Source organism: Saccopteryx leptura, chromosome 1 (genome assembly GCF_036850995.1).
Source record: "Saccopteryx leptura isolate mSacLep1 chromosome 1, mSacLep1_pri_phased_curated, whole genome shotgun sequence".
Taxonomy (NCBI): domain Eukaryota; kingdom Metazoa; phylum Chordata; class Mammalia; order Chiroptera; family Emballonuridae; genus Saccopteryx; species Saccopteryx leptura.
The window spans coordinates 259,700,864-259,716,695 of NC_089503.1; the positions used below are offsets into that span (position 1 = coordinate 259,700,864).

Below are 15,832 nucleotides of genomic sequence, written 5' to 3' on the forward strand. Positions count from 1 at the left end.
TTTTCTAAATATAGGAACTGACATTATTATTATTGCCACCCTCAGTATGGTCATTTTGTCATTCCACAAGCATTTCCTGTACCAGCTGGTATGTGAGACATGGGGACCACAGACACGGCCCTGCCCTGGACCTTGCCCCGTGGGAGGGTCCAGAATGTACTCTGGGGAAAGTAGGAGTATGAGCATTGAGAGAGCCAGGTCTGGGGAGAAGGCACCTACTCTGTGAGTTATCTGTGTCCATTTGTTCTGAGGCAGGACCATCTCACTCACCTTAGATCCCTCTGCACCCCACCCCAACAGCAACAACAAAAAACAACAAAACAGCAACAAAAAATAGGGGCCTGTAAGAATAGATGATGAAATCAGGCAAGTTTGAGCTACGGCCTGAAGGGGTCATGGGATTTGAGCAGGAAACAGAGAGGCAGGAAGGCAGAGCAAGGAGGGCCCACAGGCTGAAGAAAGGCAGGGAGGTGGGATGAGCACAGTGCCAGGGAGACTGGAGGTCTGCTCTGCAAATGTGAGGCAGCCATGGCATGCCGTTGAGCTGTAGAGGTCCCACAATGGGAGCACTGTGTGCACAGCCAGTGAAAAGGAAGAAATGGTCTCAGAGAGAAGATGGATTGGGGCGCACAGCCTGGGTTTGGGGAATGCGTGTTTTCTTTTTTTGTGTGAGAGACAGAGGGACAGATAGGGACAGACAGGCAGGAAAGGAGAGAGATGAGAAGCATCAATTCTTTGTTGTGGTTCCTTAGACTCCTTTTGTTCATTGATTGCTTTCTCATATGTGCCTTGACTAGGGGTCTACAACAGAGTGAGTGCCCCCTTGCTCAAACCAGCGACCTTGGGCTCAAGCCAGCAACCTTTGGGCTCAAGCCAGTGACCATGGGGTTTTCTATGATTCCATGCTCAAGCCAGTGACCCCTTGCTCAAGCTGGCGAGCCCTTGCTCGAGCTGCATGAGCCCATGCTCAAGCCTTTGACCTCGGGTTTCAAACCTAGGTCCTCTGTGTTCCAGTCTGACACTCTATCTACTGCGCCACCACCTGGTCAGGTAGGGTGTGTGTGTTTTCTAGGCCTGCTGTAACAAGGTACCACTCACAAAGTGAGTGGTTTGAAACAACAGAATTTATGATCACTGTCCTGGACGCCAACAGGCCAAAATCAAGGTATCATCAGCCTGACCAGTGGTGGTGTAGTGGGTAGAGTGTTGACCTGGGATGCTGAGGTCCCAGCTTCAAAACCCCAAGGTCACTGGCTTGAGCGCAAGCTCATCTGGCTTGGGTGCAGGATCCTTGAGTTGAGAGTGGGTCATCAACATGACCCCATGGTTGCTGGCTTGAGCCCAAAGGTCACTGGCATGAAGCCCAAGGTTGCTGGCTTGAGCAAGGGGTCACTGGCTTGGCTGGAGCCCCCCAATCATGGCATGTATGAGAAGCTATCAATGAACAACTAAAGTGATACATACAACTACAAGTTGATGATTCTCATCCCTCTCCCTTTCTGTCTCTCTCTCTTTCTCACTAAAAAACAAATGAAACAAAACAAGGTATCAGCAGGGCATGCTCCCTCTGAAGGTGCTAGGGGAGGGTCCATTCCAGGCCCCTCTCCTAGCTTCCGGCAGCCTCAGGCATTCCTTGGCTATAGATGCCTTCACTCCAATTCTCCATTTTCATGTGATGCTCTTCCTGTATCTTCTTCACGTTGTTCTCCCTCTGTGCATGTCTGTGTCCAAACTTCATCCTTATTATAAAGATACCAGTCATACTAGGTTAGGGTTCACCCCAAAGACTTATTTTAACCTGGTCAAATAAGGTCACATTCTGAAGTCCTGGGGTTAGGACTTCAAAATATCTTTTGTGGGCGACACCATTCAACTCATATAACAGAAAGTTTATAGAGAAGCCAAGAATGACTTCCCCAGGGAAAGGGTGTCTCAGCAGGATTCTGGGGTTGGGGTATCTCTATCCACTTCCATTTCTCAGACTGAGGGCTGTGTCTTGGGGGCCTGGCCATATTCAGCATTGTGGGCCTCAAGGGGCCTCCCTGAGCATCCATCACATGTGGGCACACATGGGTTGAATTTGAACCAGTGAGGGAGAGAGTCCTACCTGGAACTATCTCCCTGGGCTGGTTTAGCTACAGAAGGTATGGAGAGGAAGAGCAAGAACACACAGACCAGTTCCCCACCCCTTGGGCAGCTGTTGGAGGCCAAGCACGTGGAGGCTAAGTGGTAGACACAAGTTTAAATCCTACCAGGGTGCTATCAGACAGTGGTTTTGCCTCTCCGAGTCTCAGTTTCCCCCTTAGGAAATGTCATAGGAATAGTTTTCTGGACAAAATGTCACCTCTGGGACCAGGCGCCTGACGTGGGTTGGTAGACAGCAAGGTTGCGGAGCAAGGGCAGCTGCATTTTTCCTGGCTCAGGCTGGGCGGATACTGCTCAAGGGAGGGGCAGAGGACAGATGCATCTTTGAGGAGTTGCCACTGCCCTCTCAGAGACTGAGCCCCTCCCTAGAGCAAGGGTGACAGCCCCTAGGCTGTCCAGTGCCCCCAGCCTGACCCTGGGGTCAGCATGTGGGAGATGGACAGTGTTGGGCATGAACTGCCCAGCAATGCTGAGATTAAAATTACTCTGTGATTTCTCTCCGCTTCGCCGGGTCCTGCCAGAGCTCAGAAGTAAGTCTCTGCTGAGGGACAGGGGTGCATGGTGCAGGGTGCATGGGGCAGGGTGCATACTGAGGGCAGCTACTGGAGACAGCCAGGGCTCGTGTTCACCCCGCAGACCAGGGCAGGCTTCACCTGGACCCAGAGGTTCAAGGTACTAGACCATGTGGTCATGACCAGAGATGATGGACACTGGTGGTGGCTGAGCTGCCTCCACGGCGCTGATGCTCCCTGGGTGGGTGAGGAGATGGACTGCAGTGGGTCTGACCCCAACTTTCACCTCATCTCCCCCTTGCATGTCCCACATGGCAACCCTGGGTGGGGCAGGTGCATGGAGGACCCTCTTTTCTGGTCAGTGCAGCCTCCACTAAACTCCACCTACCCACCTGTCCCCAGGCTCCGGAGTGTGAAGATTGAGCAGGGGAAGCTGAATGACCAGGCCAACACGCTTGCAGATCTGGCCAAGGTGAGCAAGACGGGTGGCTCCCCAGACTAGTCTGGGCTGGATGGGTCTCCGGGGAGAAAGGGGGGCATTCAGTAAAGGACAAGGAATAGCTGGCATTCTCAAGGCAGGCAGGTGACAGGCAAGGGATGCAGAGCGAACAGGACAAGCCACCAGCCCTGACTGCATGGGTCCATCATGACCAGAGGTGCTGACTGTGAAAGGGACTCTGGGAATCTACATCTGTGTGTAAAAGCTACTTTTAACATTGCCAGTAGTTTTTGTTTTTTTTTAAAAAAATTAATAACTAAGAAAATAGCTTTAAAAAGAACATAATTAGTGGGCAAAATTGATTATGTTCTTTTGCTATGAATATAAATTCAAATTATGGCATCAACAGAATGCTAACTTATATAGCAATTAAACACCTCCCAAGAAATTAAAGTTGATTGCATGAGCTCAGTAAGATCAGTTTGTATTATAAATGGATCTATTTGTTACCTTCTTTCTTGCTTTGTGTGTGTGTGTGTGTGTGTGTGTGTGTGTGTGTGTATCAGAGACAGAGAGAGTCAGAGAGAGGGACAGATAGGGACAGACAGATAGGAAGAGAGAGAGATGAGAAACAAATTTTTCATTGCGGTTCCTTAGTTGTTCATTGATTGATTTTTCATATGTACCTTGACCGGGGGGCTACAGCAGACCAAGTGACCCCTTGCTCGAGCCAGCGACCTTGGGCTCAAGCTGGTGAGCCTTGTTCAAACCAGATGAGCCCGCGCTCAAGCTGGCGACCTCGAGGTCTCGAACCTGGGTCCTCTGCGTCCCATTCTGACACTCTATCCACTATGCCACTGTCTAGTCAGGCTCTTTCTTGCTTTTTATTAAAAAGTGTCAATTGACCCAACTTTAGTTGGTGAGCTGTTAGGATGTTTTCACACTAATCTAAACTTGCTCCTGACTGATGACATGCATTTCATAAATAGTTCATGCATGAGCTTTGCTTATTAGCCCCACCTTCTAATCACTTATCAGTCCGAGGCTAATTTAATAATATCTTTGCCTGACCAGGCGGTGGCACAGTGGATAGAGCATCAGACTGGGATTCAGAGGATCCAGGTTCGAGACTCCAAGGTTGCCAGTTTGAGCACAGGTTCACCTGTTTTGAGCAAAGTTCACCAGCTTGGACCAAAGGTTGCTGGCTTGAGCAAGGGGTCATTCGGTCTGCTGTAGCCCTGTGGTCAAGGCACATAAGAGAAAGCAATCAATGAACAACTAAGGTGTTGCAACACGCAATGAAAAACTAATGATTGATGCTTCTCATCTCTCTTCGTTCCTGTCTGTCTGTCCCTGACTATCCCTCTGACTCTCTGTCTCTGTCAAAATAATAATAATAATAATAATAATAATAATAATAATATCTTTAGAAGATGTTAAGTCCTGGCCCTGGCTGGTTGGCTTATTGGATAGAGCATTGGCCTGGCGTATTGATGTCCCGGGTTCAGTTCTGGTCAGGGAACACAAGAGAAGTGACCATCTGCTTCTCTCCCCTTTCCTCAGCTGGTGGTTGAGTTGGTTCCAGCATTGCCCTCCCTGTGCTGAAGATAGCTGGGTTGGTCCCAGCATCAGCCCTTAGATGGAGTTGTCAGGTGGTTTCCCGTCAGGGTGCATGCAGGAGTCTGTCTCACTATCTCCCCCCTCTCACTTGAAAAAAAAAGAGATGTATTCTATTTCACTTTTTTTTCTTTTCCTTTTTCTCTCCCCTCCTCTCACTTGGAAAAAAAGAAGATGTTAAGTCCTGTTCTATATCACTTCATTTTTTTCTTTTCTTTTTTTTTTTTCAGGTAAGAGGAGGGGGAGATAGTGAGACAGACTTCTGCATGTGTCCCCACCCAGAACCACCCAGCAACCCAGTCTAGGGCTGGAGAGAGAGCTATTTATAGCACCTGAGGCTGAGGCACTCAACAGACCCAGCTATCCTCAGCAGGCAGGCATGCTCCCTCAAACCAATCTAGCCATTGGCTGTGGGAGGGGAAGAGGGAGAGAGGGGAGAGAGGGAGCACAAGAGGGAGCGCGGGAAGCAGATGGGCGCTTCTCCTGTGTACCCTCACCGGGAATCAAACCCCGGACATCTGTAGGCCTGGGCAGAGGCTCTATCCACTGAGCCACTGGCCAGGCCTCCAATCTTAAATTTTTATGCTTTCCTTTTCAAGTTGATGATTTCATTTGTATCCCTCTGACAAAACAAAACAAAAACCCAAACCTGTATCTTAAGTTTAAAACAAACAAAAAAAAAAACCTTAAAAGAGGGCCAGAATGAAGCATTTCAGGGCTGGATGCCTTCAGATACTATACCCTCTGGCCCTGGGGACTGGGATTCCCCGAGGCAGGCTGGGATGAAGGTCAGTGGCCCTAGGACGGGCTGCAAAGTGTTTGTCCTTCTCCTCGTGGAGTGGGGTCGGCCTACCTGAAACAGAAAGGGTCAAGTGTACGGAGGAGGCAAAGGCATGGGGAATCTGGGAGAGTCTGCAGGTATTGTAATAGGCGTCTCATCCTATATCTCTCCCTCAGAGCGAGGGTTTGTGGGGAGTTTTCCCCATGGAGCCAGACTGCCCCTTTAATCCTCCCCTCCAAAACCTGGGAAAGGTGGTTAACTGCAGTTCGCCTGGCGGGGTCTGTTCACCACGGAGCTGGGGTTACAGATGCGGAGCAATGCTCGAGCGCCACCTGGTGGCGAGAGTGGCGTCTGCACCGAGAGTAGTCTCGTGGCTGGCCTCCCTTTCCAGCTCCAGGCAGGGTCCATTTGGACAGTGGCAGAACCGGTCCCTGTTGGCTGCGTTGTGGGGAGCAGTAGAGGTGGTGGGGACACCCCGTTGCCTACCATAACAGTAATTATGGCTGTCATGTTCCCCAGTCTGTGATTGGGTCAGATCCTCTGGATAGTCACCTCTCCTTCCAGACCCCTCTCCCAAGCCATGTCTAATGTGCCACGTAGCCCTCGGGGCAGCTATGGTCCCAGCCACTCATTCCAAAGGACATCCCTTGGCCTTACTCAATCCTGCTGGCCCCAACGTGGCATTTAAGATGTGCCTGCCCCCTCACCTATTTTCCCTCCATTCCATGAGGTCCAGCAGGAGACCTATAGGGCTGGGGTGTCCTCACAATTGCAACTGTCTCTCTGTGTGTCTGTCCCTCCCTGTCTCACTCAGCCTCTTCTTTCTCCCACTTCTCTGTCGCTGGCAGACCCAGAATGCCATGTATGACCTCATGTCTGAACTGCATGCCCAGCACGAGGACCTTGAGGCCCGCCTGGCTGCCCTTGAAAGCCGCCTGGATGCGCTGGGCACCTCCCTGCAGGCCTTGCCTAGCCTCATCACCCAAGCCATATGCCTGCCCCCCCCACCCCTGCCTCTCCAGCCTGGTCCCCCAGATCAGGCAGCCCGGAGCTCCCTGTGCCAGTGGCCACCAATGGCCCCTTCAGACTGTGGATGATGGCTCTACCTACCACTGGACTCCACAATCTTGGCCATTGTGTGGCCACCACCTCCACACCATCCAGGAAGCCCTGTCCAGTTGCGCCTCTTGTTGTTCAAAGAGCCAGAGCTGAATTGGGCCGAGTGGCCAGGGGCCCATCCCACCCAGACTGTCTGGACAGGGGCAGCTGTGCCTGATTCTTCTGATTGGCGCTTGAGGAGCCTAGGACTTCCTCTGGTCCCCTGGCCCCCTGACTCTCCCCAGGCCCCCAGTGGTCTCAGAAGAGCTGGGGGAGGGGTCCTTGCCAGTTCTGAATAAAGCAGGACCCATCAAGTTGCTGTGTGTTGTTGTAGCTAGGGGACACTCATAATCATAATATGGGCGGTGGACACCTGGCCTGGGGCCCCAGAATGGATATGGGGGTCAAAGTGAGCCTATCTCCACCACCTTTCTAGCCTGGTAGTCTCCTCAAGCTCAGTCAGGACATCTCCCTGAAGACATCTGCACCAATCCCACCTGGCACTGATTGAGGGACCTGCAAAGGATGTGGCCCAGCTGCCACAAGAGGCATTGAATAGTCAGACATCCTTCCCTTTGACCAGTTGACTTGGCTGGAACACCCATCGTGGGCCAGATGGCAGAGAAGAAGAGTTCAGAGGGGGAGTTGACATGGATGAGGAAGGCTATTTAGTCTTCATTGGACATGTATTGAGCACAGAGAATGTGACATAAATTATCACAGACTTTACCAGAACCTGACCAGGTTAATATGGAGAAACTGAGGCTCAAAGAAGTGAAGCCACCTACCTGGGGCTACAGAGCGAGGAGGGGTGATCCATGACTCAAACTTGGGGACCCACACGCCATCATGAAGAATCTGGACTTGGTAGAAGACACTTCATGGGGGGGCTGGTATGAGTTGGGGAAAGTGTGGTATAATCCTGGGGTTGCAGTGGCACATTTTGGGTGAGCTGGAAGGGAAAGTTCTGGACACGAGTAGAATCAAAAGGTCCCTTCAGGCTGTGGGCTCTGGGTGCTGGGGTCAGGGAGGGGTGTGGGCATTTGGCAGATGCTGGGCCCTGGTGGGGGTGGGAGGGGAACACCTGGGGAGGCTTATCTGGGCCCAGCAGAGAGCCCAGGCCCTGGCAGCCCCTGGCTCAAAGAGACAAGTTGGGTGCAAGAGATAAGGACGTGGAGAGATGTCAGTGAGCTGTGATCAGACCTAGGTTGGAGTTTTGACTCTGCCACCCCTGCGTGCCTCAGGCAGTGGCTGCCTCCTTGGGGTTCTCTGTTTGCTCATCTGTAAAATCCAGTGATGAGACTAGGGCACAGTGCCCACCCTTAGGGGTACCCAGTGTGATGGAGGAGCCACAGTAGACACACAGCAGTCTCAAACACAGAGAGCAGAGCCATAAAGAATAAACAAGGCCAGAGCTACGGGACTCTGAGGAGGCGACATTTGGGCTTGGGGGCAGGTGGGAGGGCGGATCTGGGGAAGGGCGTTCCTAGCAGCAGAACAACGGTGTAAAGGCCAAGAGGCAAGACCTGAGCTTGGTGTGTTAGGGGAACAACCAGTAGGTGACAGGAATGGAAGGAGTGGGGAGGCTGAGACAGCACCCAGGGCCAAAGGTGCCAGATGGGGTACGCATGAGACAGCAAAACACGGCCCCTGTGTGCCTCTACTCTGCGCCAGCCACATCTGCTCCCGCCCGCCTGTGACTCATTAGAGCCGACCCTACAAAAACAAGGCCCGCCCCGCACTGGTGGGGGGGGGGGGGAGGTGTCAAAGCCAACAGCGTGGCCCCTGCGGCCCGGGGCACGTCACGAGGGCGGACGCGAAGGACCAGGAAGTCAGCCCAGCGCCTGCGGCTTCTGCAGAAGTTCTTAGAAGCTGGAGAATGCGCCAGGGGCGGCGAGGACCAGCGTTGAGACCTGGGACACCCGTTGTGCGCCTGGTGACTGCTGTCCCAGGCCGTGACCCACGCCGGGTGCACCGTCTCTGCTGTGCACCCAGGCCTGCGCCATGCGCCCGGGGGGCGTGCGCAGGTTTGCGCTGGAGCTGGCGCGGGGCGGTGTATACCGCGGCGGAGAGCGCCTGTGTGGTCGGGTTCTGCTAGAGGCGGTGGCGCCGCTGCGGGTAAGAGGGCTCGAAGTGGCTGCCCGCGGCCGGGCCACAACGCACTGGTTCGAGGGCCGAAGTGTGGGCGTGAACGCAGTTTCCAGCGACTTCGCGGCCGCCGAGACGTATCTGCGACGGCGGCAGCTACTTCTCGGAGGTGAGCCCCTCACCCTCCTAGTCCATAGCCAGGATTTCCTCGGCACCGTCTCCCCAGGTCTGCGCGCCCCCCTCCAGAGCCAGGAACCTTTGACTTAGAGGCGGTGCGGTCGGGCAACCCTTCAGAAGAAGTGGGGGCCTTATTTCTGGACCCTCCCACTGGGACATCCACCTACGTAACCCCCTCCAAAACCCTTTTCCCCAGGAACCCCTCCCAACGTCTTAGCACCTACCTACCTGCTCCAGAGACTTGACGCCCTCAATTTTGAGGCTGTGTGGTGGGGACCTTCTCTGTGTGTGTGTGTGTGTGGGGGGGGGATCCTTGGGTGGAGCCGGGAGAGCCTCTTCTCTGGGCGCCAGGATCCTTGTTAGCCCCAGGTGTAGGGTCTCTGATTCCCAACGAAGGCCCCTATCTCGCTTAACCAATGCACCCTTCCTCAGATTAAGTCCACAGTGTTTGCAGAAGCGAGTTCTTCCCTGGATTGGGGGGTTCTGGTGGCTTTTGCAGGTGAGGGGGAGGAAACTTGGGGTGAGGTCAGATTAAGCTGGGATTCCGATGCTGGGTTGAGTATCAGTCTCCCACCCTCAGGCCACACGACTCCCCAGTCAGGAGCAGAACAGGGGCCACAGAAAGCTGCAGGGAACTTGTGTCTTTCTGGGTGACCCTTACACCTTTTTCCTTACATCCATCTGCAAAATGTGCACCACAGGAGGCAACTTAGATCTGGCCTTGCAGCCTTGCTCCTATGTTCCCCAGGTGCAGGGAACTCTCCACCAGACAGCCTGTCCCAACAGCCCCCAGGTTTGGGGCACTCTTCCCTCACCAGCTGTGGAAACAGGCATAGCTGGCATGGGGTGTGGCCGGAAAGGACCCCAAAGGAACTTCCCTTCCCCTGCAGCTCAAGCAAAATTGGATCTGGTCTCACCTTACAGCCCCCTGGTCCCACTCACTGGTGGCTTCCTCAGGACAATTAGAGGCAAAGTTTTTGGATCTGCTTTATGACCCTGCCCATCTCTGGGCCTCTGGGGACCTATCTGTAAAATGGAGGGGGAAATGTTTGCTCATTATGAGACTTCCTGTCCCCCCCCCCCCCCCCCCGAGTCACCTCATGCCCCACCTCCTCCTGGCTTATGGCTTCCTATCCTCTCTCTTGTCTCCACTTGGCCCTGACAGCAGGCTTTAACCCCTTATTCAGCCCTAGAGCCCCCTCCTTTAAGCAGGTGCCAGGCTGATCATTGAGTTGAAAGCCTCTGCCCCCTCCATTTGGGCCTGCTCTGACCCCTGTCACGCACGAGCTGACTGTATCTGGTTATGGCTGTCTCCCACTAGAGGTGCTAGAAGCTTTCATGGGGCGTCTCTGTGTGGCGGGAGCCAGACTCAGGGATGGCCAAGGTAGGCATGGGTTCGAGTAGCAGTGCATCACGCTGCCACCAGAGGACGCAGGTGCCCCACAGGTCGTGAGGAGGCAACTTCCAGCCTAGAAACCCAAACGTACAGTTCTTCTTTGGGGAAACTGAGGCTCATAGAGGGGTCATCCTCACCCCGAGGTCATACCACAGCCCTGGATCTGGAGGTGCCTGCAGCTTCCCCTGCACTCGGTTCTGTCTGTGAGGGCACCAGGGCAGGAGGTGCCCGAAGTAGGCACGGGGATAGGCCCAGAAGTCAAGTAGGTGTTTGCCTGGGGCTGGAAGTTGGGAAAGAAATGTTGGTTGTTAGGTAGGAACACCCTGGGCTAAAGTGCTTTAAGCCCATCGGAGTAGCAGTGGCAGGTCCAGAGTGGGTTGGTGATCAGGAAACAAGGCTCTGGGAGGGTCCAGTAGGGGCCTCACTCTCATTCATACACAACTTTCTGAGTGGAGGACTGATTTTCTTCCGGCACTGCGTACATGGAAACTCAGGTTCCAAGAGGTTGTCACTAGTCCTGGGTCAGCAGCTGAGTAGGATTCGAGATAGGGGCAGCAGTTTCCCCCCGGGAGGGTGGGAGCGGGGCGGGAGACTCCACAGACTTCCTTCTGTCTCCCCATTGCTCAGAGGGGGAAACTGGGACCTGAGAGACATAGGCTCTCAGTGCTTCGGTTGCGGCAGGCCATTCCACCCCCCTCCAGCTCGGGCTGGACATGCTCCGAGTCACGTCTGCAAGTAGTGACGGGTTGATGATTAAACCGAAGGACAGAATGGTCTATCTGAATGACCTCAGGCTCAGGCCTCGGTTCCTGGCTTCATTTCCCCCCCCCGGGATCCACTAGAGATCATCTCTGGTCCCCAGTGCTTCAAGTTTCTCCCCAGGGTCCACGAGGGCGGAGGGCAACTAGGCTGCCAGTCTGTGAGTTTGTTATTTTGCTCCACGCCTAGACGGAGCCACGCCTCCCTCCGCGCCATTGGCGTATTCCCTTCCGGGGCGTGGCATGTGTCTCGCCGCGCCCCGCCCTGCCATATAAACGTAGCGCTGGCATAGGTTGTGAAGAATTTCTGGCCCGCCCTGTGCATGCTCCTGTGAGTGCCGAGTGGGTTCGCGTCTTGAGGCTGTGGCGTCCGCATCTCGCTCCTCGGTGTCAGGGTCCGCATATCTAGGGTTCGCATCCCTGGTGCAATGCTGTTCCACAAGGTGAAGGCATTCATGGTGCAGTTGGACGACGCGATCGTGGGCGCCAATCCCGTGTTCAGTGGCGGCCAGGCCGTAGCCGGCCGGGTGCTGCTGGAGCTGGCGGGCCCGGTGCGCGTGGGTGCCCTGAGGTTGCGCGCGCGGGGCCGCGCCCACGTGCACTGGACCGAGTCTCGCAGCTCGGGCTCGAGCACCGCGTATACGCAGAGTTACAGTGAGCGCGTGGAGGTCCTGAGCTACCGTACCACGCTTTTCGCGCCAGGTATGACGCGGGATCCCTGCGCTGTACACGTGTTGCGCGCCCTAGAAACCCACTCCACCACTGAGCCACCCTCTCTTGCTCCTACCTGCAGACACGGGAGAGACCACTACGCTGCCTGCTGGGTGCCACGAGTTCCCGTTCAGCTTCCAGCTGCCTCCGTAAGTCATCTGGGATGCTGGGTTGTGGGGGAGTACCTCCCGGGTTTCTGAATCTACTGTTCCTATCAGGGGACTTCTGATCCCCAAGATTGTCTCTGCTGGGAGACCCTCAGGAGTGTCTCTGTTTCTCAAGCCCCCCCTAAGTCTTTGGGAATCCCCAACCTACTAATCTTTGTATCTTGCCTCCTGAAGCCCCTTCCTTCCACCCCAGGACACTGGTGACATCATTCGAGGGCAAACATGGCAGTGTTCGATACTGCATCAAGGCCACCCTGCACCGGCCCTGGGTTCCTGCCCGCCGGGCAAGGAAGGTGTTTACTGTTATCGAGCCTGTGGACATCAACTTGCCTGCCCTGCTGGTGTGTGGTTGACTGCCCCTGGGGAAGTGGGATGGAAGCACCTGGGGCAGGGGCCTGGCTGCTGGGTGACTCCTACTGGCTCCTCACCCCCTTCACAAGAATCACAAAGTATGGGTCAGGGTTGAGCCCTCTCAGGGAGGGAAGCAGGCAGGCAAGGCAATGTCTGTAGAGTCAGAGTGGCCTGGTGCAAATCCCAGCTGCACCAATTCGCTCTGTGACTTAGGGCAAGTGTCGCATCCTCGCTGAGCCTCAGATGCCCTGCCTGTGAAATAGAAAACAGCCAGGGCACAAAATGATAATGGCTTGCTAAGCACTAAGTAGTGGATTGCTTATTTCATTTTTAATTTAATGAGATGGGTCATATTCCTGGATCTATTTTACATTTTTTCCTAGTTTGTTAAAAAGAAACCAGAAAACTGGGCCCTGCCCCAAGTCTTCCCTCAGCTGGGGATGGTTTGGAAATTCCACAGAGTGACCCATTTTTGTCCTTTTCCTCCACTCTGTCAGGCCCCTCAAGCAGGAGCTCGGGAGAAAGTAGCCCGATCCTGGTACAGTAACCGTGGCCTCGTCTCCCTTTCAGCCAAGATTGACCGCAAGGGCTACACACCAGGTAGCAGGCATGAGTAGCCAGATTGGGAGGGAGGGCCAATGTCAGGACTGCAGATGGGGAAACTGAGGCTCTGCCATTCCCATTACAGGTGAGATAATTCCTGTGTTTGCTGAGATTGACAATGGCTCCATGCGTCCGGTGCTGCCGCGAGCAGTCATGGTCCAGACGCAGACCTTCATGGCTCGAGGTGCCCACAAGCAGAAGCGTGCAGTGGTGGCCAGTCTTTCGGGCGAGCCCGTGGGCCCAGGACGGCGGGTGCTGTGGCAAGGCCGGGCCCTTCGGATCCCTCCGGTGGGCCCTTCCATCCTGCACTGCCGTGTGCTGCATGTGGATTATGCCCTCAAGGTGGAGTATCTTAGGAGGCAGGGGCCTGCATCTACTTTATCCCCAGAAAGGGTCCCCCCAAGCCTGGAGCTGGGACCTCTCAGCACAGGATGGGCCTTCTGTAGGAGGCACGTGTGGCAAGGCTGCCTGGCCATACTCTGTTCTGGCTGCTTCTTCCAGGTCTGTGTGGACATCCCAGGCACATCCAAGCTGCTTTTGGAGCTGCCACTGGTCATTGGCACTGTTCCTCTGCACCCTTTTGGCAGCCGCTCATCCAGTGTAGGCAGCCACACCAGCTTCCTTCTAGACTGGGGGCTGAGGGCCTTGCCGGAGCAGCCTGAGGGTGAGTGCCTTGTTCTGGAGTCCCCAAGGGGATGGATGGGTAGAGGAGCAGGTTCCAGGCCAACATGTCCTCCCCTACCTCAATGCTTCCATCCGTAATAATACACAATAATGATCACATCGACAACCATGGGCCCCCCAAGAATTCCAGCCTGATAGCACAACCCAGCAGTCCAGAACTGGCACAGGCAGGCTCCTGGCCATTGTCTCCAAACCTAGGGCTCGCCTGTCACCACTCTCACCTCCTCTCACTTCCAGCTCCTCCAGAGTATTCAGAAGTGGTGGCAGATGATGTGGCAGCCACAGGGCAGAGCCCCTTTTTACTACCTCAGGACTCCGACATGAGCCTCGAAAGCCCCTTCTTTGCCTATATCCAAGAGTTCCGCTACCGTCCACCACCCCTGTACTCTGAGGTGAGCACGGGGATCCAGGAAGCCCCCATGCCTTTCTAGACCCTGGGGGCTGAGATGGGGGTGAGAGACATGAGAGTTTTAAATATAGAGGAAAGTCCTATATATAAGTTCAGGACCTGAATCAGCTTCGAGCCCCAGTCTGCTCTAGGAGTTGGAGACTGGTGGGGTGTTTCTGAGCCTTTGGTGTCCCTGAGGCTTGATGAGTCTGTTTTCCTCAGGAGGATCCAAACCCCCCCTCTGAAGCCATGAGGCCACGCTGTATGACCTGCTGAGTGGAAATGGATACCTTGACAGACAAGATTGCATATATGCTTCTGGCCACCGTGGACGTGGGGAGTGGCTGGGTGGAAAGCAGACCAGCCTGACTGCATTTAAGTCAGGGAAATCAAGTTTTGGAACTGGGCAGGGCTGTTCACACAGGACAGAGGAAGAGCCAGTCTGGCATCTGACTTATCTGGTCCTTGGAAGACATCAGATGCCTGGTGCAGGATCCAGGTGACTGTTCAAGCTGACTGTGCTGGCCTGTGTGTAGGGCTGGGGTTCCCCCAGGAGCCTCCAGTCTGGGAGGGCCACAGCCAGACAGAAATACTTCCAGTTTTGTGGGACCAGAAGAAGACCTGGGAGAGGCCAGAGAGGAAGCAAGAAAGGGCATTTTAGCTGAGGCTTTGGTGTATTAATAAGAGCTCAGGAGACAGGCAAGCAAGAGGGTAAGTCAGAGGTCAGAGTTTAGTGATGTTTGGAGACTTTCCTTTTCATCTTAGAACTTGGGCTCAGAGGACAAGTGCCTCAGTTGAGGTCGCACTGCAAGGTCCAGCATGGAAGATGACCCAGGAACAAGGTATTCAGCGAAGCAGGTCACAGGAGCTATGTGGGATCTGTGGTTGGCAGGGGCAGCAGCCCTGGAAGCTTTGAAAGCTGGAGGTTCCTGCTGCTAGCTGGGACTGCTTGGTGGCTTCTCCAGGCACTCCAGACACAGAATATGTGGCCTGTAAACCCAGGTTCAGACGGACAGACAAGACTTGCTACAGAACTTCAAATGAAAATGAGGGCCCTTGTTCAAGGAGTGTTAAGAGTTTCAAGATAATGATAGCAGTGCATTCAGCCAGGCCCTGGGTTCAGAGGTCAGCCTGGCATGACACAGGAGGGCCAGTGTGCTTCTGGAGACCCCTTTGTCCTGGAGGGACAAAGCAGGAGGGAGCAGCTGGACAAGCACCCAACTGCAGAGTCCTGGCTCTGGCTGGGGCAGGGTCCTAGCCTGGGCCTCAGCATTTCTGATAAGCCTTAAATCGTTCTCTTTTGTACAATTATTTTCTAAAAATAAAAGTGTGGAGGAAGAGACTGGCGTTATTGGTTTATTTTCCCCCAGCCACTGAGGAAGCTGGGGTGGCCTTGACCACCATCCTGGGTCCGGATCTCAGATTGAATTCCAGGCTAAGGAGGGATGAGGGGCTCAATGTACAAGGAAACATAGGGAAGCTGAGCTCAGGTTGGAGCCAAACCCTCCCACCCCAGCCCTTTCCCCTAGTGCAGTCACAGTACTGGGAGCATGGATGCTGGAGAAGGGGCCAAGGTCTCCTCTGTCCTCAGTAAATGGAGAGGAGGGGGCTGGGTTGTAGGAGGATCCTGACTATCTGAGCCTGGGCTTCATTTTTTTTTTTAAATTTTACTTTTATTAATTTTTAGAGAGGAGAGAGAGTGAGAGAGAGAGAGAAGGGGGAGGGAGGAGCAGGAAGCATCAACTCCCATATGTGCCTTGACCAAGCAAGCCCAGGGTTTTGAACTGGCGACCTCAGTATTCCAGGTTGACGCTTTATCCACTGCACCACCACAGGTCAGGCTTCATTTTTTTTAATTGAGGTACAATGTAAAATGACCATAAAATGAATAGTTTAAAAAAAAATAAATTCTGTAAT

At 54.2% G+C, this 15,832-nt stretch overlaps 2 protein-coding genes across 7 annotated transcripts in view; both read left to right on the forward strand.

Moving 5' to 3' along the window:
* KCNN1 (potassium calcium-activated channel subfamily N member 1) overlaps window positions 1-6,906 on the forward strand; it is a 28,400-nt gene extending 21,494 nt beyond the window's left edge. For 2 of the 5 annotated variants that reach the window (XM_066350237.1, XM_066350247.1), the window contains exon 8: window positions 6,343-6,906. In XM_066350237.1, coding sequence (XP_066206334.1) covers window positions 6,343-6,706 — 364 coding nt within the window. In that variant the 3' untranslated portion in view covers window positions 6,707-6,906. Of the gene's footprint in view, window positions 1-3,059; window positions 3,130-6,342 lie in introns of all 5 variants that reach the window. The other 3 variants (XR_010747071.1, XM_066350240.1, XM_066350256.1) reach the window with 3 other exon arrangements.
* A 1,490-nt stretch (window positions 6,907-8,396) lies between these two features.
* ARRDC2 (arrestin domain containing 2) lies at window positions 8,397-15,255 on the forward strand. Of its 2 annotated transcripts, none has more exons than XM_066349731.1 (8): window positions 8,397-8,849; window positions 11,805-11,871; window positions 12,083-12,230; window positions 12,738-12,840; window positions 12,929-13,185; window positions 13,345-13,507; window positions 13,765-13,919; window positions 14,138-15,255. In XM_066349731.1, exons 1-8 carry the CDS (start codon window positions 8,597-8,599, stop codon window positions 14,189-14,191), a joined length of 1,200 nt encoding a protein of 399 aa, XP_066205828.1. In that variant the 5' UTR covers window positions 8,397-8,596; the 3' UTR covers window positions 14,192-15,255. The 2 variants fall into 2 exon arrangements, with proteins under 2 accessions (XP_066205828.1, XP_066205817.1); XM_066349720.1 differs by lacking the exon at window positions 8,397-8,849 and adding an exon at window positions 10,841-11,713.
* Window positions 15,256-15,832: the final 577 nt, after the last annotated feature.